General features: G+C 56.6%; 1 protein-coding gene across 1 annotated transcript; it reads left to right on the top strand.

Moving 5' to 3' along the window:
• The first annotated feature begins 954 nt into the window (after positions 1-954).
• DMBX1 (diencephalon/mesencephalon homeobox 1) lies at positions 955-6858 on the top strand. Its single transcript, XM_078071781.1, has 5 exons — positions 955-996; positions 1080-1245; positions 4684-4862; positions 5122-5470; positions 6261-6858. The coding sequence occupies exons 1-5, from the start codon at positions 955-957 to the stop codon at positions 6710-6712; spliced, it is 1188 nt and encodes a 395-aa protein (XP_077927907.1). The 3' UTR covers positions 6713-6858.
• The last annotated feature ends 14064 nt before the right edge of the window (positions 6859-20922 follow it).

The following is a 20922-nucleotide window of genomic DNA, read 5'->3' as shown; positions in this document are numbered from 1 at the left end:
TGATGGGTTATGTGTAGCCTGAGCGTCTACTTCTGTGAGGGTGGGGAGCTGGGACACCTGGGCAAGTTCTTCCTCTTACCAAATGGACCTGCCATTGCCGCAACCCTCCCCCTTTCCCTCCCACACCCAGGAAACAGGAAGCACCTGTGTGTCTTTTGGAGCCTGCAGACACTGGAGCACATTCCAAAAATGCCATTTCAGGGTGACACAGGGTGGGTGGTCAGATGAGGACCATGAGGGTCCAGAGGAGACCTGGGGCTGATAGGACCTCATGCCGAGCTGGGCGATCTCAGGAGGAAGGATGATAACTTGACCACCAAAGAATGAGACTGAAGCAGTGTGGGTGGGCTGGGCCCTGGATTGGCTGTGTGGCTTTCACATGTGCCTGCTCTTTCTCTAAGCCTCAGTAGACCCATCTGTAAATGGGGTTGGTTGCTCTTGGGGAAATGGTAAATAGAGGGAGGTAATGGTAGTGAATATGTAACAGTCATAACGATAGTGTTCTTACATCTGTGCAGCACATGAAGGTCTTAATCCACGATCTCGTCAAATGCCTCAGTGTCCCCAGTCCAGCCCTGGACTTGGCCCCATGTGGGCCTCAATGGTTGAATGAATAGTAAGTGTATGAGTGAATCAATGCAGGTACAAATAAGGCAGCGCCTGGGTGACTAAGTGGAGACATGGCTTCGGAAAGCAGCAACAGGGCTGATAAATCACAATGACTGACATTTTTTAGCACACGCTATGTGCCAGGCCCTATGGTAAATGCTTCTCTTAATTCTTGCAACAAACCCATGTGATAAGTTCTATGATTAGCCCCATTTCGAAGAGGGAGAAACTGAGGGTCAGAGAAGTGAAGTGACTTGCCCAAAGTCACAAAGCTCCTGCGTGGCACAGTTAAGATTCCGGCCCACGCAGTCTGACTCCAGAGCCCAGAGCACGGGGTGCTTTCCGATGGAGGCGCAGAAGCCCTGGGGGCTGAGGCGGGCGTCCCAGGTCTGGGCTGGGGGTGGTGTCTTCCCCAGGGTAGAGTGCAATACCCTGTCTCCTGTCCCCCTCTCCTCCTTCCCCGTCTGCAGGCGCATGCCGGGATGCAGCACTACGGGGTGAACGGCTACTCACTGCACGCCATGAACTCCCTCAGTGCCATGTACAACCTGCACCAGCAGGCGGCCCAGCAGGCCCAGCACGCCCCGGACTACCGGCCCTCGGTGCACGCACTTACCCTGGCCGAGCGCCTGGCTGGTAAGGGCCGTGGGGATGGGACCCTGGGGACAGAACGGTGGGGGCTGGGGGTGGAGGACAGGTCTGGGTGGGAAGGCTCTGGGGGTCCCCAGTAGGAGGGAGGGAGCACTGGGAAAGTTTACTCTGGTAGGCTCTGGAAGTCCCAGGTCACTCAGCAACACAGAGAGGTGTCGATTCAAAATCTGTGTGTGACCATCCAGAGCACTCCTTGTTAGCTGGCGCTGTGCTGGGCGCTGGAGCCGCCCCAAGCCTTCAGATCCCTTTAACAGCCCTATGGTGGTGGGCGGACGCGTTAGCCCGTCTCACAGACGAAGGCTGAGGTGGGAGGGTAAGGGAGCAGGCTCGAGGATTGTAGCTGGGAAGTAGCCGGAAGTGGGCTGGAGTGCCCAGGGAGGACACTTCAGGCGCAGGAAGGCACATAAAGAATAACAGCTCCCGTGTTTTGAATGCCGATGATGTGCCAGGGGCTCTGTGAGGCTTTCCGTGTGCATCACAGTATTCAAGGCCGAGGAAGAGAGGTTATTACCTCCATTTTATGGACCAGGAGACTGAGGCTCAGAGAGGTTAAATCTAGGTGGGGGTGGGGCTGGGGGCATTGAACATGACGTCATGGCTAAAAATAGAACTTTGAAGTCCCGGATCTGTGGTCACTGCAGATCTGCCCATTCACCTCTCCTCTCTGAGCCTGGGTCTCCCCTTATAAAGAGGGGACAATAGGCTGGCTGGGAAGTTATTTGAGGTAACGTACGCAAAGTACTCGGCAGAGACTGGGATGTGCTCAGAAGTCATTATTACTCAAGTCCTGAGGTAAGTGGCCACAAGGGAGCTGCAGCCTTGTGTCTCCCTCTACCTTCAACGGAACGTTGCCCCCTGCCCTGCAGCCTCTCACTGGGCGTGAGAAGGACTTGACAGCATAGGCTAGGGGCATGATTCCTGGGAGGGGGTGCCGTGCACTCTCTCCTGTCCCAGGTCAAACCCTGAGCAGCTGGTGAGCCCACGTGGGCCTAGCCCTGTGCCAGGCAGTACTCAGAGGGCTTGAGAGCACCCGGGGGGTCGGTGCTCCTAGACACCTAGGAGAACATGGCAGGAGTGCGGTGAGGGTCGTTTGGTGGGGCAGCTCAGAGCAGCGGCAGCTGGTGTAGTCAGAGAGGACTTCCTGCAGGCCGTGGGGCTGGAGCCAGGCCGTTGGTGAGGGGAGTGCATGAGCAAAGGCACAGAAAAGGGATGAGATGTGAGGACCCTGCTGGGGAAGAGGTGCGGGCCTGGAAGGGAGGGTGAGGCGGCCATTCCCACTCCTCGAGACCCTGCCAGGCCTTGGGGCGGGGCTCAGTGGATAAAACGGAGCCCCTGGTTACCTTCTCTAGATCAGCGTGGGACATGAGTCTCCAGTGTGGCATGTGGGTACAGTCCTGTCCTGACTGGCTGCTTCCCTGGTTGGCAGTGAATTCCCTGTGTCCATCCTGGTGGAGACACCGGCTTCTCACTGTGTGCTAGACCCAGAGAGGAATTGGGGATGGGGGCTCCCCTCTGCTGGTGGGGGCAGAAGACCTGGAATAGTTAGCACTCTACCCCCATTCTCCAGTTCTCAAGAAGGAGGGACATGAGCTCCAGGTGGGCCTTTGTTTGGAGGCCTCACCTTCTGGCAGAAAGTTCTGCTGACGGGAACGGGACAGACCGCCTGGCCTCCCCTGTGATCACCCACCCTTTTGGTCCCTGGAGCCGGTAGCAGGATGCTGAACTCTTGCTCCCTCAACCAGCGTTCAGCTGACTGAGGGGTCCCCAGTCCCCAGGTAACCAGCATGAGCTCAGTCCAGGCTGGGATTAGTGCCAATTTGTGAGAGGTTCAGGGCTCCCTCTTGAAGCTGAAAGAGCAACCCAAAGTCTGAGCCTTTCTGGAAACCCAGTTGTGTCCTTCCTCATTTAGGGCGTTGTGGATGTCTCCCCAATCCCTGGAGTACAGGGGAAGGACCCTGGCAGCCCTATCAGAGCCTGACACAGCTCGGGTTCTCTTCAATGTAGACAGCCCAGGATCCATTTGTCAGCAATGGGAGGCAGGGGAGAGAGGTTACTGTCCATCCACCGGAGTCTAGTGAAGCAGGAGGGCTGGATCCTAGACACCAGCCCTGGGTAGACCTCTATCCTGAGTTGTTTTCTTTCTTCTTCTTCTTCTTCTTTTTTTTTTTTTTATAGTTAAGAATCTTTTTTTTTATTGTTATGTTAATCCCCATACATTACATCATTAGTTTTAGATGTAGTGTTCCATGATTCATTGTTTGTGCATTAACACCCAGTGCTCCAGGCAGAACGTGCCCTCCTCAATACCCATCACCAGGCTAACCCATCCTCCCACCCCCCTCCCCTCTAGAACCCTCAGTTTGTTTTTCAGAGTCCATCATCTCTCATAGTTTGTCTTCTTCTTCTTTTTAAAGATTTTATTTATTTATTTGAGAGAGAGAGAGAGAGCATGAGTGGGGGTAGGGGCACAGGCAGAAGGAGAAGCAGGCTCCCCGTTGAGCTGGGACCCCAACATGGGGCTTGATCCCGGGACCCTGAGATCATGACCTGAGCTGAAGGCAGACGCTTAACTGACTGAGCCACCCAGGCGCCCCCTGAGTTGTCTTCATGTTACCACCGTGCGAGCAGGACTGTAGAAGCAGTGGTCCACCAGCTCTGTCTCCGCTCCAAACCTGCGGTGGTTAGAACTTAGTCTTTTTGTCCTCCTTTGAGGAAGCAGCCAAAAGGGGCAAGACTAGATGCAAAAACTTTCCTGTGCTCTGAGGGTCCTGCCAGAGCCAGGTTTTCTGTTGAGGAGACATGAGAGCAGGAGCCTCAGGTCCTGCCGTCAGAGACGCGTAGAACAACTGGGATAACGAGAGTCATACCCAGACGACATAGAATCAAGTACCAGTGAATTAGGGCTACCGGTCAGACCTCCCCTAACTGGACCTTGCAGATACGTCCCAGCTGCCAGCCTGGCTCCACATAGCCAGGGGCCAGTATTCTGCCGGTACCCAGAATCTAAGGGTCATGGGATATTGGAACCTTTGTGACACTGATGTACAGATTATTAGTGTCGTGTGGTCTTAAAATATTATACTCATAACATCCTAGGACTTTAAGGATCTTAGAGCAATGTCCACCTACCTACCCACCCACTGCCAAACCAGACGAGGACCCTGTCAACCATATTCCTGACAGAGGTTCATGGAGATGAGTCAGAGCTCTGTGGTCCTTATGGCAAATGTGGCCGTGGGGAGATCCTGGAACCCAAGCCATATGGAGAGAAGATGGGTGAATTCCGAGGGGAAAGGGTCAGGACCCGGCTCTGCCAGGGCCCGGGTGTCCACAGGGGGGTCAGAGCAAAGTAAGATTCAAAACCCATTTCCCATAATTAAATGGGCCCCCTCTCCTTGCCCTCCAACGGCTGTACATTTCAAGACATCATCTTGGAGGCCCGCTATGGCTCCCAGCACCGCAAACAGCGCCGCAGCCGCACGGCGTTCACCGCTCAGCAGCTTGAGGCCCTGGAAAAGACCTTCCAGAAGACCCACTACCCGGATGTGGTGATGCGTGAGAGGCTGGCCATGTGCACCAACCTGCCGGAGGCCCGGGTGCAGGTAGGGCCCCGTTCCTCTGAGGAGACCCTGCAGACAGGCACCGGCCCATCAGTCTGCTTCCTGCTGCCGCCGAGCAGGCATTTTCGGCCCCGAGTGCGGCGGAGCTGCTCTCTCCGTGAAGGCCTGCAGTGCTAGCCGGGGAGTCTGGGAAGCGATCGAGGGCGCGTGTTTCCTGGGAGGTGTGGGCAGCAATGCTATCATGCGCCTCCCCTCCCAGAGCACCCAGTGCCACATCCTACAGCTCCTCTCCCATCCCCAGGTGTGGTTCAAGAACCGCAGGGCCAAGTTCCGGAAGAAGCAGCGCAGCCTACAGAAAGAGCAGCTCCAGAAGCAGAAGGAGGCCGAGGGCTCCCAAGGGGAAGGCAAGACAGAGGCCCCAACCCCAGATACCCAGCTGGAGACTGAACAGCCCCCAAGCCTGCCCAGTGGTGACCCCCCTGCCGAGCTTCACCTGAGCCTATCTGAGCAGTCGGCCAGTGAGTCAGCCCCTGAGGACCAGCCAGACCGGGAGGAGGATCCCCGGGCAGGGGCCGGGGATCCAAAAGCTGAGAAGAGCCCTGGGGCTGAGAGCAAGGGGCTGGGCTGCAAGAGGGGCAGCCCCAAGGCAGGTGAGGCTTGGCAGGTGCGGTGGGTGGGTGGGCGGGGGCCCAGCCCAGGGAGGACAGCCAGATCCGGTGGGACAGGGGCCTGGGAACATGAGGTGGATCAGAGGAGCGGGGAGAATCAGCTTTTAACACAGGGCACTAGGGCATGGCCCGTTGGGGGAGTTGGCCCTGGCAGTCCTGTGCCAGTTCTTCACTCTTCAGTTGCTGAATCCTCGGAAAGTCTTGGGGGTTCTGGGGAGGGATTTGGCGGCAGGGGAGGGGACTTGGGGAGCTCGGGGCAAAAGCTATTAATCAACCATCATGGAAATATGAAGGTATTTAACAACCAGTACAGACAAAGTGGTGCCTATTGGGTGAATACCACATTGGTACCAGGGCTTCTCACACGCGGCAGAGACTCAGAACCATGTTTTTGAAGGAACGGAGTTGTGAATGAGGCCTATCTCAGACACAAATCCTGAGCCCAGGCAGAGAGCTGGTGGGTGGGAGGAGCCACAGACAGGAGAGGGGAAGGGAAGGTGACAGTTCTTGAAAAGAAAAGGAGTATCCCCAAGAAGTCAGACATGGGGGCCTTGGCAGGGTTCCTGCCCCCCCACCCCAGGAAGCCTGGGTCCCTCCCTCCCAGGATCCTGAGGGATGCTTCAGCAGGTGCCTTGGCTGAGATGAGTGGATATGGTTTCAGCCAACACCTGTCTTGTCTGCAGTGCGGAGGGGGTGGGAAGTCTGAGGGAACCCCCCTGGCAGACCATTGTCCTTGTCCTGAGTCCTTGGTTCTCGGTTTCTCTGCTTGCAGATTCCCCAGGCAGCCTGGCCCTGGCTCCTGCAGCCCCCGGGGGTGGCCTCCTGGGCCCCTCCCGCTCTTACTCCTCCTCCCCGCTGAGCCTCTTCCGTCTGCAGGAGCAATTCCGCCAGCACATGGCGGCCACCAACAACCTCGTGCATTACTCATCCTTCGAAGTCGGGGGCCCGGCCCCTGCTGCTGCTGCGGCCGCTGCCGCCGTGCCCTACCTGGGCGTTAACATGGCCCCCCTGGGCTCACTGCACTGCCAGTCCTACTACCAGTCCCTGTCAGCAGCCGCCGCTGCCCACCAGGGCGTGTGGGGGTCCCCACTGCTGCCCGCGCCCCCGGCCGGCCTGGCACCTGCCTCGGCCGCCCTGAACAGTAAAACCACGAGCATCGAGAACCTGCGGCTTCGGGCCAAGCAGCACGCGGCCTCTCTGGGACTCGATACGCTGCCCAACTGACTGCTGGCCTCCAACCCAGCCGGGGGTCTTGGGTGCCCCCTCCCAGCCCCAGGGTTATCCCCAGATGGCTTGCAAGGAGTTAACTCTATGAGCCCGGGGATCCCGGGGCCCTGGAGTCCTGCTCCCTGTCCCCCTCCCCAAGCCCCCGCCCGAGGTGAAGCGCACACCCGCACGCCCTCTGCATGGCCCTGCTTGGATCCCGTGGAGGCCCAACTGGGCGGGGGGAGGCGAGGCCAGGGCGCCTGCCGCCTCCTGCAGGGGAGTGAGGCCCTCATGGCCAGATCCTCACCCCAGCCCGGTCTCCTCCCTGCCCGCCCTCCCTCCCCTCTGCCTCCTAGTAAGTCGATGTGTGGAATGTGAGCTATAAATATAAATATCTAAAGCTATATTTTCAGGCCCCCACCTACCTGCCCCAGGCCCCCTGCAGCCCTTGCCTCCACCTCCGGGCCTCCACATCGCTCTCTGGCTCTCCTCTGTCTCTCTCCACCCTCTCCTTCCCTGACCTGCCTCTGTCGGGTTGCCTACCCCGCTCTCCCCAGCCTCCAGCTTCCCTGCTCTGGACCTTGGCCCACGTCTCTTCTCCCCACTCCTGCTTTCTTTCTTTGGTCCTGGCTGTGTGGTGTTGTCAATCCCCAGGCTTTGTGACTTTTTACTCTTAGTAATTTTGCTTCTTACTGTCCCTCGCCTCCTGCCTCTTCCCACCTGCCCGTCTCCTCCCTGCACGGGCCCTCTCTAGACTGCTGTTCCTTTCCATCCCCAGTGGGGGTGGGAGGCCCCAGCTGGAGACCCTGCTGCCCCTGGAGCTGGCCCCCTTCACCGCCCTCCCTCAGGCCTGGCATTTAGAAGCGGTCACGAGTCACGTTCTCTTCTCTCTCTTTTCCCAGCCTTGAGGCCCCATTCCCAAGCTCGAGGAGGAGGGGAATGGAGGCAGGAGTCAGGCTGAGGCAGGCAGTAGAAGGGCGGCATCCCTGCCCCTAAGAGCTCCAGGAAGAGACCTGCTGCTGGCGTTCAGCCAGGACTGACCACAGGGCTCTAGAACTCTCTGGTGAGACTTCTCTGGCTGAGGGAGGCAGCAGGGGGGAGGGCTGCTCTCAGAGAGAGGTCTCTCCAGGGGAACAGGGGCAGGTTCTCCTCTCCCACCACCTGGCCTCCAGGTTCAGCAGTTAGAGTCCATCGCAGGGGTGCATCTGAGCCAGGAAGGAAGGCGGAATTTTAACTCCTGATCACAGTAAGTGCAAACCACACCACAGCGCGCAGTCTCTGCCTCCGCTGACGTGCGTCCTGGGGCCAATTGTTGCAGTGAGGGCTTCCGGCCAGCTAGTCGCTGACACGGAAAGGTGTCCTCCTGTTCATGGCCAGGGACCCAGCTCAGCAACCTCCCCTCCCAAGCGGCGGGCCTGTTTCCGGTCTGGATGAGATGGCCGGTAATGTCCTGTCAAGCTCTAACATTCTGCATGTCCGTGCTCACAGCCCTGGCAGGGCAGAAGTTTTTAGTTCAACTAACAACAACAATAACAACAACAAAAAGGCTCTCGAAAGTACAGTGGTTGAGTTGAAAATTACCATTGCCTTGCTGTGAAGCAGTGAGTGGTGCGGGTACAAGCCTCTGCATGGGCACGGCCAGTCTCTGGACCTCAGTCTCCCAATACATAGAATGGGTCCCTTCTAGTTGAGAAAATCTGGATCGGATGCTGATTTTCTTGAGCTACAGTGCCAGGCTCTGTGGTTGCCCCATCGCCGTGCCTTCACATAGTGTCAGGGGTTCAGGGCAAGGGGAGGGGAGTGGCTTGCACAGATTCCGAGTCATGATCCCCAACCCTTTGTGGCTCACCACTGAACCCTCTACCCCCTGCTTAGAGAAACCACATCTGGAAACCAGGGTACAGATTCCTAAGGTGTGTCTCCTCTCCCAGTGCTGAGGGGCAGGGGGCTGTCTATTGGTGCCGGGTAGGATTGGTTTGCAGAGTAGTTGATGCCCATCATCCTTGGTGTGGAGGGGTGTCTATCTGAGCTGGGGCCAATGGAGAAGGCTTTGGATGGGAAAAAAGTGAGGGGGATGGTAGCCTGGGCCAGGAAAGCTATTTGAACAAGGCAATGGAGTGAGACTAGGTGGACGGTGGGGCAGGGGGCCCTGGTTTCATGAGAGGTGGGGCTGAGGGCCTTGAGTCCAGGCTAAAGACCTCACCCTGATGGGGCAAGCACCAAGACAGGCAGGTGGGGGAAGGGGGGATGAGTTGAACCCGGATCTGGGATCTGGGATTTGGAAGGTGAATCCAACAGCCACAGGAGCATCAGAAGAAAAGAGACTTAGGCAGGAGGACTGAAGGGGTGTGGAGACTCTAGACATAAGGGATTTTTGGTTTGTCTTCTGGGATCAGTTCCAGGAAGATCTGTTTCTGAAATGAAAACAGTTTCATCTAGACCGGGCACGGGCACGGATGCTTCTCACAGTCCCTGGATGCAGGTGACTGTCAGTGGGCCTTGGAATCCAACAGCTCTGGACCTCACCACCTCCTCCAGGAAGCCTGCCCTGACCTCCTAAGGGGCAAGTCCACCCTGGAGCCATGTTCTCTCCTGGCTGGAGCCAGGACCCCCTCAGGCTCAGCCAGCTTCCCTCAGATCTTTGTCAACACTTCCTCATTCAATTGAGCCAATTGTACCAGCCCAGAGAAGGCAGGGAGAGTGTGCATGATCCCCCGCCCAGGGCGGATGTCAACCTAGTTTAGGGGACCAGCCTGAGTTCCTGAAAGCGGCTAGAGAGTGAGAGGAGGGCGTACTGCGTGTCTCCTACAGGAGCCCGAGGGTATGGGCTTGCGGTGGGCCCCTTGCACCTGAGATGGAGGCCTTCCCCAGGCCTGCTGGTTCACCCCGAGCCTCTGTCTCTGACTGTTCCTTCCAGGAAAGCCTCCTTCCTCACCTCTCCCTCTTATCTGAGGTCTCCGTTTCCCTGCTTCTTCACTCCCCCAGAGCATGGTCCAGGGGCCTGGGCCCCCACCCCAACTCCGCAGCTAGCGGGCTGGACAGACTGCTTTCCACACCAGCCGTTTTGTGACCATTTGTGCTTAGAGGTCGTGCCAGGCCGTGGCAAAAACACTGTGTACCATATTTATTTATTCTGTTAGTTGAAAAAAACAAGACTCAAATTTCCCCCTCCCTGCCCTGTCTCCTGCGTAGTGCAGCATGACGCTCTGTCCTGTGATCCGTCCGTCTGATTTCCTGTGATGTTGTGACCTGTTCTTTGTCCTTCTTGGCTAATAAAAGAATCCAGCAGCACAGCCCTTGGTCCAGGTTCGTTCCCTGAGATGCCTGCAGTGGGCTGAGCGGGCAGCTGTCTCAAGGTCTACTTACTGCTTGTCCAGTGCTGCGGCCGGTGGGGGAGAAGCGGGGGAGGCAGGCTGGCCACGTGGCTCTCTCCGTGGCCCTTTCCATCTGTAGCTGTTATGCCACTCTGGAGTGTTCGTGGGGAACAGAGGAGCCGGGGTGGGGGGCTCCCATCTTCTGTGGGCTGCTTAGACCACAGCACAGGTGGTGGGCGCAGGGGCAGCTGGGGGTATGCACGGTAGCCTGGGACGATGGGTCTGTAGGGCGGAGAGAGGCAGGGGATTCCATGGAAACAGCAAGTGAGCCAGGACCAAAAGGGGATGATAGGAAGGCACATTTGGACCTAAAGCCTGAGCTGTTCTCCAGTGGGATGGGTGGCCTCTGGAGGGAGTGAGCTCTTTGTCCTCAGAGATGAACAATCAGAGAATGAAGAAGGGATTTCTGCTCAGGGTGGCAGGATGGATTAGAGATTTATGAAGGTCCTTCCAGCTCAGGGTGAGCAGGGTGTGTGTGTGTGATTATAGCCTATAAGTCTATATGTATGTAGGAGAACCTGTGCCATGAATTCCTAAGTGTCTGCGTGTGCATGTGCACGTGCATGTGCGTGTGTGTGTGTGTGTGCGCGCACGCGTTTCTGTGGCAAAGATGACAGGCCAGCTTCCCTACTCAGCCTTCATGGCCCTTCCCTGGGGTTCCGGAGTGTCTGCACAGGGCCCCTGAGCCAGAAGGAGGAGTGCAGTCTCAGGGCTGGGGTTTGGGGGTGGTGAGAGTCCCCTCTGGAGATTTCCCGGTAGAACCCCTGCAGGCCCTAATAGTGTGCAGCGAGCTGCCGGCCACACTTCCGGGGGGCAGGTGCCTCAGGCCGCGGGGACCCTGGGAGGGCCCTGACCTCCCCACTTCCCTGGTCGCTGCCGACCCCAGGAGACGCATTCCTCTCTCCCCAGTGTGGTTGTGGATTAGGGCGGTGGGGGGGGCACCCCCCTTCACCTTGCCTTCCCACCTCCCTATGAGAGGCTGGCAGATCAAATGTCTGCCCCAAATCTCCCACTGCTTCCTCCCAGACCTGAGCCACTGGGATGCCTCCTCCATGCGTCAGCCCCACAGAACACACGTTCCCGGGTGTAGAAGGTGCCCCGGGAATCCCGCAGTTTGAATCCCTCATCTACTCAACACTTACCGAGCATCTGCCCTATGCCTGTCCCTGTGCTGGGGGCTGGGGACATAGACACGAGGGAGGAAAACATGCTCTCAAGACAGTTACAACACAGGGTGATTTCGGATTCAAAAAATGGAGAGCTCTGGGAGTACAGAAGAAAGGTCCCTAGCTCAGCCTGGGGAGGCCAAGAAGGCCCCTTGGGAGAAAGACTTCTGAGCTGTGCTTCCTAGGTCCAGTGTTCACCAGGAGGCAAGAGAGAAGAGGGTCCTGGGAGAGGCGGGGCACATACGGAGCTGCAGGACTGAGCTGGCTGGGTGAGGCCCTGAACCTGGAGGAGCAAGGGGACTGTCTGGGTGGGGCTTGAGGATGGTGGGGGGCAGTCAGGGGCTGAGAATGGAAAGAGAGGCTGGGAGCTTGGACTCCACCCCAAGGGCCGTGGGGGACATTAAAAGTTATTTCCAGCAGGGGAGTGGGGTGATCAGACTGCATTTTAGTAAACCCACCCTCCCCATCTCTTCGTAGTATGGTGGTTCGTGAGGAGGCTGGGAGACCAGAGGGGAGGCGGTTGTCATGTCCTGCTGAGAGGAGGGTGCATCCATGTGGACCGGGAGGAGAGGGCAGGGGAGAAGGGGTCAGCTTGATGAGAAATGTAGGAAGTAGAACTACCGTGGTAGGCACGGGAAGGGTCAAGGATGCTCCTGAGTCTCTCTGGTTTGGCCACATGGTAGATGGAGGCACTTGGGCTGGGGTGCCTGTGAGGAAATGAGCCGGAGCCCATTCTGGCCTTGTTTGTGGCAGTTGAGGAGCCTTTCATTTATTTATTCAAGGGAAGATGTTGGAGTATACTGGACCAGGGCTCAGGAGGAGAGTTGTTCGCACTGCTGACTTAAATTATTTAACAAATACTACATAGCACTTTTCCTGTGCCTGGTACTTTACAAATATTCAGTCCCCCAATCCTCACACAACTCTACGTGGTAGGTACTATTATCTCCATTTCACAGATGAGGAAACTGAGGCACAGAGAGGTTCAATGCTTGCCCATGGCCACGCAGCTAGTCATAAGTGAACCAAGGTGTGACCCTGGCTAACCTCAGAATCCACGCTCTTAACCTTGGTGGTTGTTAACACAGACATGGCGAATGAAGCCTCGTTACTACATGAGATCACACAGAGTGACTCTGAGGATGGGACCTCAGGGAAATGCAACGAGGAAAAGAAGATTCTATTATGGAGTTGGGACAAGCTACTCTCAGCTTGCTGTTTACTAAGGCAAATAACTGCCCCTCTCTGGTCCTCCGTATCCTCTTCTGTTAAATGGGAATCGTTAACTATGTCCAGCCTGCTTCCTGGGAGGCTCAGATGAGGTAAAGAGGAGAAAGCCTTGGAAGAGGCCGAGGGGCTGAGCGCCTGGCATGCAGCGGGTATGGGGACAGCCGGTCGTGGGTGAGATGAGAAAGGCAGTGGGGGGTTCCCTGAAGCTTCCCCTCAAATCTTCCTTTTCTTAGGCGTTGGCCTCAGTGTCCTTTGAGTCCCTCAGGGGCCCAGGGGACAGAGAACCTCCTGAGAGGTCGTGGGGGATGGACCCCTTTAGGGCCAGTAAGGCTAGGCCTACCCCTCCCCCCCTCTTTCCCACAGAGCTTCGGGGACTGGAGCGCCACCCCCCTCCACCTCCAATCTCTCATTCTCCTCTCCCTTCTGGGAAAGCCGATTAGGAGGTGGCCTCCTGCCCGCCCCCCTGACAAGTTTGTCTGAACTTCCAACAAAGGCCCTCAGAGGGCTGCAGAGGGAGGGCCTGGCCGCCCGGGAACCTGACACCACTGGCCCGGGATCACCCCAGCAGCCTAGGAAGCAGCTCTGTGGCCCTGCCCACCCTAGGGCAGGCCGGAATGTCTCAGGGAGCTTCTGGCCTCACAAAGGCCTGGGGGCTGGGCTGGGGGACGCCCTCACCTGGGAGCCCCTCACAACAGGGAAGGCAACACAGACCAGGGCCCAGGAGGGTGGGTGGGGATATGCATACGTTCACACGCACACTCCCGTACACTCACAATTACACACATACCTTTTCCCTCCCTCACCCCCCCCACATCCTCTCTCTCATACACACGGGACATGCTGACTTGGACTGGACTCCACAATTTCAGGGTGTCCGTCTCTCCCCTACTCCTGGACACACCTCCCACACAAGCCCTCAGACACACAGCCCACAGTCTGCTGCTTGGATGTTCTGCACACACTCACCCCACCCCCAGGCGTGCATTCCTCTCAGTTTACACTCCAGACAGGCGCCCCTGAACGCGCAGAGAGCGGCACCAGCTCCCCTCTACGTGCGGGCCTCCCTGGCCGCACCGGCCGCCTGCTGAGGATCCCGCCCAGATGCCCACGGGTGAGTCCGTCCTCGGCTCGAGCTGCTCCTCGGACACTCATGTCCCCTGAGCCCCACGTCCACCCTCACCCACCGTCCTCCCTCCCAGGGCTGCCTTCATGGGCCTGTGCCCTCAAGCCCTAGAATGTTCTGACGTTGCCATCTTGAAATCCTTCACTTTTAAACAAGGGCCCCGCACTTTCATTTTGCACTGGACTCCACAAATCATGTAGCTGGTCTGGCTCCCTCATCACAATCTCCCTCCGTCCGACTCACCCGTCGCCCCACTTTTTTTTTTAAAGATTTATTTATTTATTTTTGAGAGAGAGAGAGAGAGAGAGTTGGGGGAGGGGCAGAGGGAGAGAATCTCCAAGCAGACTCCCTGCTGAGCACAGAGCCCAATGCAGGGCTCCATCTCACCATGAGATCATGACCTGAGCTGAAATCAAGAGTCAGATGCTTAACCAACTGAGCCACCCAGGCGCCCCTCACCTGGCCCTTCCGTAGCTTCAGAAACTCAGTCTCCAGAAGGCTCTCAACGCTTTGCACCTGCCCTCTTCCTCTCACAGCTGAGGCTTCCCTCTCTGCCCCCAGCCCTCACCAGGCAGCTGAATGTGATGCATGAGGGAACTACTAAGAGCATCCTGTACCTCTATATCCCTCCTCCTAGTGTGACCTTAGGGCTCAGTGTCCTCATCTGTAAAATGGACTCAGGATAACACCTACCTCAGGGTTCTTTGTGAGGATTAGATGAGATAGCATCTGTAAAACAGCACAAAGCCTGACATTTAGTAAATGCTCAACAAATACTTGTTATTTATTGCTATTACAATACTAAGTGCTGGCAAACAAGATGGATTCAGCTCCTTGGCCCTATATATAGTCTAATAGGTAAAATAGAGATTATTCGAGTAATCACACATATAGAAACATAAAGTAGGGGGGTGAATGAGGAGCACAGACCTCTGACCTCATGAGGTTTACAGCTAACAGGAGAGGCAATCTGAGGCTAGGATCAGGGATCCGTCTGGGGTAGGCTGTAGTTCCGTTAGGGGCCAGGGTCAAAGCTCTCTGTGTAGCTGGGATCAGGGATCAGCCAAGGCCAGGGGCAGGGCTCAGTCAGTCTAGGGCAAGTCACAGCTCAATTAGAGGTCAGAGTTGGGGCTCAGAATGGGCTGAGCTAAGTCTGTGACTGGGGCCAAGTCAGTTTCATTCCTAGCATTAATTCCCTGTGGGGCTGTTTAATAAACTGTAGGCTTCTCTGAACCTCTGTTTTGTCACTATAAAATGGGGAGATCTCTGCCTACCCCCAGGCTTGTGGGAATTGAGTGAGCTAAGAATGGAAGGGAAGGATTAAAGCTGCCATGCTGCTCAGGACTCCAAGCCTGGCCCCCTGGGGCTCTCCTCCCCCCTGCCAGGCCTGGGAGGTCTGGAAGTCCTTGCCTACATCTCCAGCTGCGGGGAAACCGCCACCTCAGCCCGGGATCGGTTCCAAGAGGAGTCTGGAGATTTCGCAAAGCCCTTTGAACAACAAAGGCCACAGGAGCGATATTTCCTCCTGGGGGCTGACCGCCCAGTGGCTCCTTTATCTTGGCAACTGGGCTTGGAGAGCGGTTCTTGGAAAGAGCTTGTGTGGGGCGTGTGCGGGTGCGTGTGAGTGTGAGCGTTTGTGCACAAAGCCGCTCTTTGTCGCCACCTCCACCTGAGCAGCCTGGCAGCCCTGGAAGTCTGGATCCTTCACAGGTCACCCCATCCGTCCCCTGGCCTCCATGCAGATGTGCTGGGCAGCCAGCGGGGAGGAGATTCTTTGGTTTTTCCTTTAAGATTCTCTCAGAGGAGAGAACTCCAAGAAAACAGGAGCTGCATTATCGCAGGAAGAATCCAGGTCAGGCCGAGGTGGATGCTTGACAACATGGGACAGATGGAAGGGAGTTTCAGTTCTTTTGGAAGGTACAGGACATCCTCAGAGCCCCGGGCCTCTCCCCGGCACACCCAGGCCCCCTGCAGGCAGCTTGGACAGGACGGCCTGAAAGGCTTCCCTCATTCAGGCTCACCTTCAGTCTGCCCTCTGTAAGCCGCCTAGAGAAAGACCGTGCGGCCCCCATCTGCCTCTCGGACTGTGGGATATGGGAAAAGTCCCGCTCAGGGTCTTAGTCCTGTTTTTCAGTCAGGCTTGGACTAAAGTCCCTTAGACTGGGCCAGATGGAAGCTACAGATACACAGGCAGGACCCTGAGTAGCTGGAAGAGGAGTCTCTCTGCCCGCCTTCGCATCTCCTTCTCCCCCATTCCAGCCATCAGAATCCTGCTGAACCCAAGTGAATGCACAAGGGTGGGGGTGGCAGGTTGCCTACTGGAGGACTGGCCTTGGGGATGGTCTGGAGATTCCTGCTGCAGGTTCTGAGAATAGACATCTGCAGGGGTCTCTACAGTCCCCATTTGGGCAGGAGTCACCAAAACCCAGCCCCTGCTCACAAATCTGCAGGGATGGGAAGCTCATTACCAGGTCTGACTCTTGTGGCGTTCTTCTTCATACTGAGCTGAAATCAGCCACCTCCTCATCAGGCCTGGCCTGGGGTGGGGTTGGGGGGCTGTGCCCATAGGACATGTCTATTCATCCTGTTCTGGCACGTCCAACTAAACCATGTGGTACCTCACACACTCACAGTGCCCTTTCCCACATGTTTGCTCCGCTGATTCCTCCTGGGGAAAGCCTATTCGTTGTTTAGAAGCCATTCACAAGCCACCCTCTCCAGGGGGCCTTGCCTGATCACACCAGGGCAGAGGAAGCCCCTTCCCTCTCTTGAGCCCTCTCGGCCGCACCCAGACAGGACGCCCTGAGCAGGACTGGGCACGGCCCAAAGCCTGGCTCACAGCTGGTGTCCAACTGAACTGGAGCTGTGGTGTGAAGGACAAGTTCTGCCTCGAACCTCGGGAACCTGATCCCCGTCTGCCCTTGCCGTGTGGCCTTAGGCAAGCTCTGGCTTTTTGGGCACCTCGGTGTCCCGTGTAGAGGTTGGAGGGTAGTCTATATGGGCTGCCTGCCGGCCTTGGACAGCACTGGATTCTGAATGTCTTGCTGCGGTTTCTGTCCTGTGTGGTATCACCCCCCCGCCCCCGGCATTTTCCTCAACTGTTCCATCCAGCACCTCTCCCCATGCTGGGGTGCCCAGCTGTGGGTGCGGGTGGGGCTTAGAGGCCCTTCTGTGGCAAAGGCCTAGCAGCAGCCTAAGGAAGTGGGTGCAAGCGTCTCCGGGGATGGCACCCAAGGATGAGTGAGCACCCTCTGGCCATGTAGGGCCTCTCCCTTCTCTCTCTCACTCTTGGCGTCCGTAAGAGCTGAGGCTAGGCCCCTGTCTCTTCCGGAAGCCGTGGCCCTGGCCTGGCACACAGCCTTCATCTCCTACCTCTGCCCCTGGAGTATTGATGTCCAGAGTTTAGGGACCACAGCCCAGTCTTCGTGAGGTGGATGGGAGGCACTCAGTCAGCTCATTTTACTGAGCACCATCTATGGGCCAGACAGGGCCGGGGCACTGGGGAGACAGTGCTGAACAAGACTGGCTCTGCTCCAAAGGCCCCGAGTGCTAGTGGGGAGACAGACAACACCCAGATCATCAGTGAAACAAATACACCTGGGGTGCTGAGTGAGGGTTATGAAGAAACTAAAATAGGAAGTGGGGTCAAGGCTCAGTGCATGGGTGGGGTCAGGGTTCAGCCAAGGAGACTGATGGAATGACGAGACCAAGAGTGAGGCCAGAATGACCAGACTGATCCATAGCCAGGTGGCCGGTGGGTGAGTAAAAAGGTTGGCCCAGGCCTGGAGGCAGGACTGAAGGCTCCTGGGGGAGAGGGGTAGGGAGGCGAGGTGGGATCTATTAAACTGATGACTCCAGACCCTAATCCTGTGCCAGGCCTAGGCGGGGAGTTGGGGGGAGCACCCCTGCTGGGGTGTAATTTCACGCTGAAGGGTCTGATGGGGCGTCCCAGGGACTGATCCTTTCTGGATCAGAAAACTCACTTCCCTTTGTCGCACGCAGGGCGATTAATGCCTTAACCCTTTGTGGGCTGGCCTAGGGCCGGTCCTACCCCATCGCACCTCCAGCTCCTTGGGATCTAGTCAGAGCCCTTTACCTCCAGCCCAGGGAAGTCCTGGACCTGGTCGTATTTGCAGGGAGGGGGATGCTGTCACTGAGGAAAGCCAGGGCTTGGGTTCCAAAACAACTTGCCCACGTGTCTGTTTCCTTGCACGCAGCTTCCCCAGGCCCTTCCTTGTGCCCCTAGAGAAGTGAGCTCCCCACCCCTTCGTGCAGGTTCTTATAGCTCAGTTCAAGTCCAGTCTCCCTTAGGAGACCCGGGCTCTAGTGCAATCCACCAGCACAGCTTTCCCACATGTGCCGTGATGAGGGGCTCACCACCTCCCAAGGGGAGCCCCTCCCACTGGCAATAAGCAATAAAGCCCATAACCTCAAGAGTCCCGTGACCCATCAGTGAGGAATGAGCACTGGGTGCCCCAGGAGGCTTGGTCCCCTGAACACTCCCAAGCCATGCCTCCAGTAACACTCCAGGGAGCTCCCCGGCCATTTTGTCCAGTGGTGGCATCCCAGCCTGGGCAGGTCATCACCGTCCGTCGCCCCAGCCTCTCCACCCTCCCTTGCTCGCGTCACCCACCACCTGTCACTGTTCAAAGACCCACCAGGAAGTTGTCGAACCTTCTCTGGCCCCTCCCCTCGCTCCTCCCAGTCTAACTTCAGTGCCTCCCCTGCCGGCTCCCCTGGGGTGGGGGAGAGGGGCAGGGACCTGCTGGGCCTCTTCTAAGCTCCCTGGGTCTCTAAAACCCCAGCACCATTAAAAGAAAGCCCCTAAATGTTATTTACACTTCGGAGTCTTAAAAACCATTAACAAAAGCCACTTAATTCAATTATGTTCCCGGCTGGCTCAGTTCTCAGCACTGAACAAGGGCCTCCCCTTGCCGCCTCCTCCCTCTGCCCGCCCCCCCCACTGTCATTGTGTCGGGCTAATGAGGTAAACTGAAGCGAGCCCTGTCCCCCCTGACAGGTTTATGAGAATTTAATAAAGCGTGGCCGGGACCAAATGAGTTGCCTCAGCCTCGGAGAGCTCATTGTCTTTGGCGTCAGCGTTTTTTGACTAGAGCCGTCCCCTCCCCCGCCCAGGCTCCTGCCTGGCTTGGCCCCCACTCCTGCCCTCACTGCCTCGCAAGGTGAGCTGGCCGGGGGGCCTGGTAGAGGCCAGCTTGTGCCTGCAGGGCAAGGCGCCCAGGCTGAACCCTGAGTAGGGCCGAAACTGAATTGGTCCGTGTGCCCTGGGCCCAGGTGTGTGGTCCCTTATGCACCTCCCAGCCCTCACACACAACAGAGCCCCGGAAGGTACAGGGACCTCTGGGACTTCTACTTCCTGACCCACACCCCCTTCACGCTCACGGGCCCCTGCCAACCTGAGGCTGAGGCCTGGCTGGTGCTACCCTGAGCATGATTCACTTTTTCTTTGCCTATTTGGAGTGACCAGCCAGAGTGAGCTCCCAGAGTGAAGGGGCTTCTCTTCCTGCCAGCCCTCAGTCATGGCCTGGTCCATGGAAGGACACCTTCTCCTTACATTGTCCCTCAAAGGTAACAAGGGGTAGACAACAAAAGGGATTTGCCCAAGATTTCTTGGGAGTCAGAAGGACAGATGGAAGAAACTCCCAGCCTGGGGGCCCCGCAGACACACAAGCAGGCAGGAAGGCCCCACCCGGAGCTCCAGGGGTATCTGGAGAAGGCCCAGCTGTCCTTCCTTCCTCATGTCCTGGACAGCCTTTCTCTGCCTGGCCTCTCAGGGGTCCAATGTCCAGGAGTTTCTGGACGATTCAGAGGCCCAGAATTCCTTCTCTTACCCTCAAAAGTATTTCTAGGAGTTATTTCCTTATGGGGCTGAAACCTGACTCAGTCTGTGACCAGGATGAAGATTCAGTCTTTGTCCAGGGTCAGGGTTCAATGTATGGATCAGGGTCAGAGTTCAGGTTGGGACCAGATTGAGGGCTCAGTGTATGGATCAGGATCAGGATTCAGTCTGTCACAAGAATAGAGGCTTAATATATGTCCATGATCAAGACTCAGTCTGTGCCCAAGTCAAGGTTCAATCTTTGATAAAAGATCAGGGTTTAGTCAATGGACTGAGTCAGAACTCAGTCTAAGATCAGGATCAGGATTCCGTGTAGCGACCAGGCAGGGTCAAGGCTCAGAGTGTGACCAGATTTAGGTTAGGACTCAGTATGGACTGGGGTGAGGGCTCAGTCTAAGATCAAGGTGAAGGTTCAGTCTATGACCAGACTCAGGACTTACCTGTGACCTTGATAAAGGCTGTCTTTGTCCAGAGTCAGGCCTCCTGCTATAATGTCAGGTTTCAGGGTTGGAGGTGTCAGTAAATCTGGGTGACTTAACACCCCCTACCTCTTATATGCCCATTTCCTTGCTCCCCCTCTTCCTCGGGGCATTGGCCCTCAGAAGGGGAAAAGGCAAAGTTGTGCAGCCTGGCTGGGCTGAGCGGTCTCTATCCCCTGTCATGTGCCCAGGGTGCCCTCTGGTGGCCCTCCTTAGCAGTGCCGATTTCCCAAGGCTTAGCCAATCTATCGGGCCATTTCCTACTTTTGGGAGCCTGGCCCTCAAGAGTATCCATCATTGCCCATCTAGCCGGCTCTATATTCCTGTGTCACCCTACCTCCCACAAAGAAGCAGAAAACAGGAATTGGTCTGTTCAGGGGAACTCCCACACACGTAAGGAGATTTTTCTCCTTTTCTGCCCAGAGCGGGTATCTTAATAATACTCTATTACCGGAGACCTCTGGTCTTGGCCGTGGGATAAGATCCACACCTTTTACTCATTCGGTCATTCAACAAATATCTAATGTCAGGTGAGTACTTGAGTGCAGAGCAGAACTGCTAATCTTTTGGAGCTCACATTCTACTCACTTCTCCCGAATCCCTAACTCCTAGACCACAGACCTCATCAGAAAGGCACTTCTATCAGCAGAAGTTTAGGCGAGATTCATAGCTCGGCAATTCAGAGCTCCTTCCCTCCTCTAGATCCAGAGGTTTCTAGACTATTCTAGACTATTCTAGATTCTGAGTTCTCGGTCTTCACCTCTCCTCAGCTGCCTCATCTAGACTCATAGCTTCCCCACCACCCATATGCCAATGGCTTTTAAATTCGTATCCTCTTTCCGGAACTCAGCAACTCCAGGACAGCTCCACTGGGTTAACAGACCTTTCACCTTACCGCAGCCCTGGCTCTTGCCCAACCCTGTGCCCAGCTGCTCAAACCAAAATTCTAGAAGTTCCTCCTAGATTTCTCTCTTTCACTCCTCTTGAACTTCTCCA

Source organism: Halichoerus grypus, chromosome 5, assembly GCF_964656455.1.
Source record: "Halichoerus grypus chromosome 5, mHalGry1.hap1.1, whole genome shotgun sequence".
NCBI lineage: Eukaryota > Metazoa > Chordata > Mammalia > Carnivora > Phocidae > Halichoerus > Halichoerus grypus.
Note: the sequence above shows the minus strand (reverse complement) of the source record. Positions and strands in the feature narration are given on the sequence as shown.

Excerpts from the sequence above, each read along its gene's own strand:
- DMBX1 (XM_078071781.1), top strand. The coding sequence starts at position 955 with ATGGAGGCGCAGAAGCCCTGGGGGCTGAGGCGGGCGTCCCAG. Across the intron at positions 1,246-4,683 it reads CCTGGCCGAGCGCCTGGCTG|ACATCATCTTGGAGGCCCGC; the intron begins GTAAGGGCCGTG and ends GTACATTTCAAG. Across the intron at positions 4,863-5,121 it reads TGCCGGAGGCCCGGGTGCAG|GTGTGGTTCAAGAACCGCAG; the intron begins GTAGGGCCCCGT and ends TCCCATCCCCAG.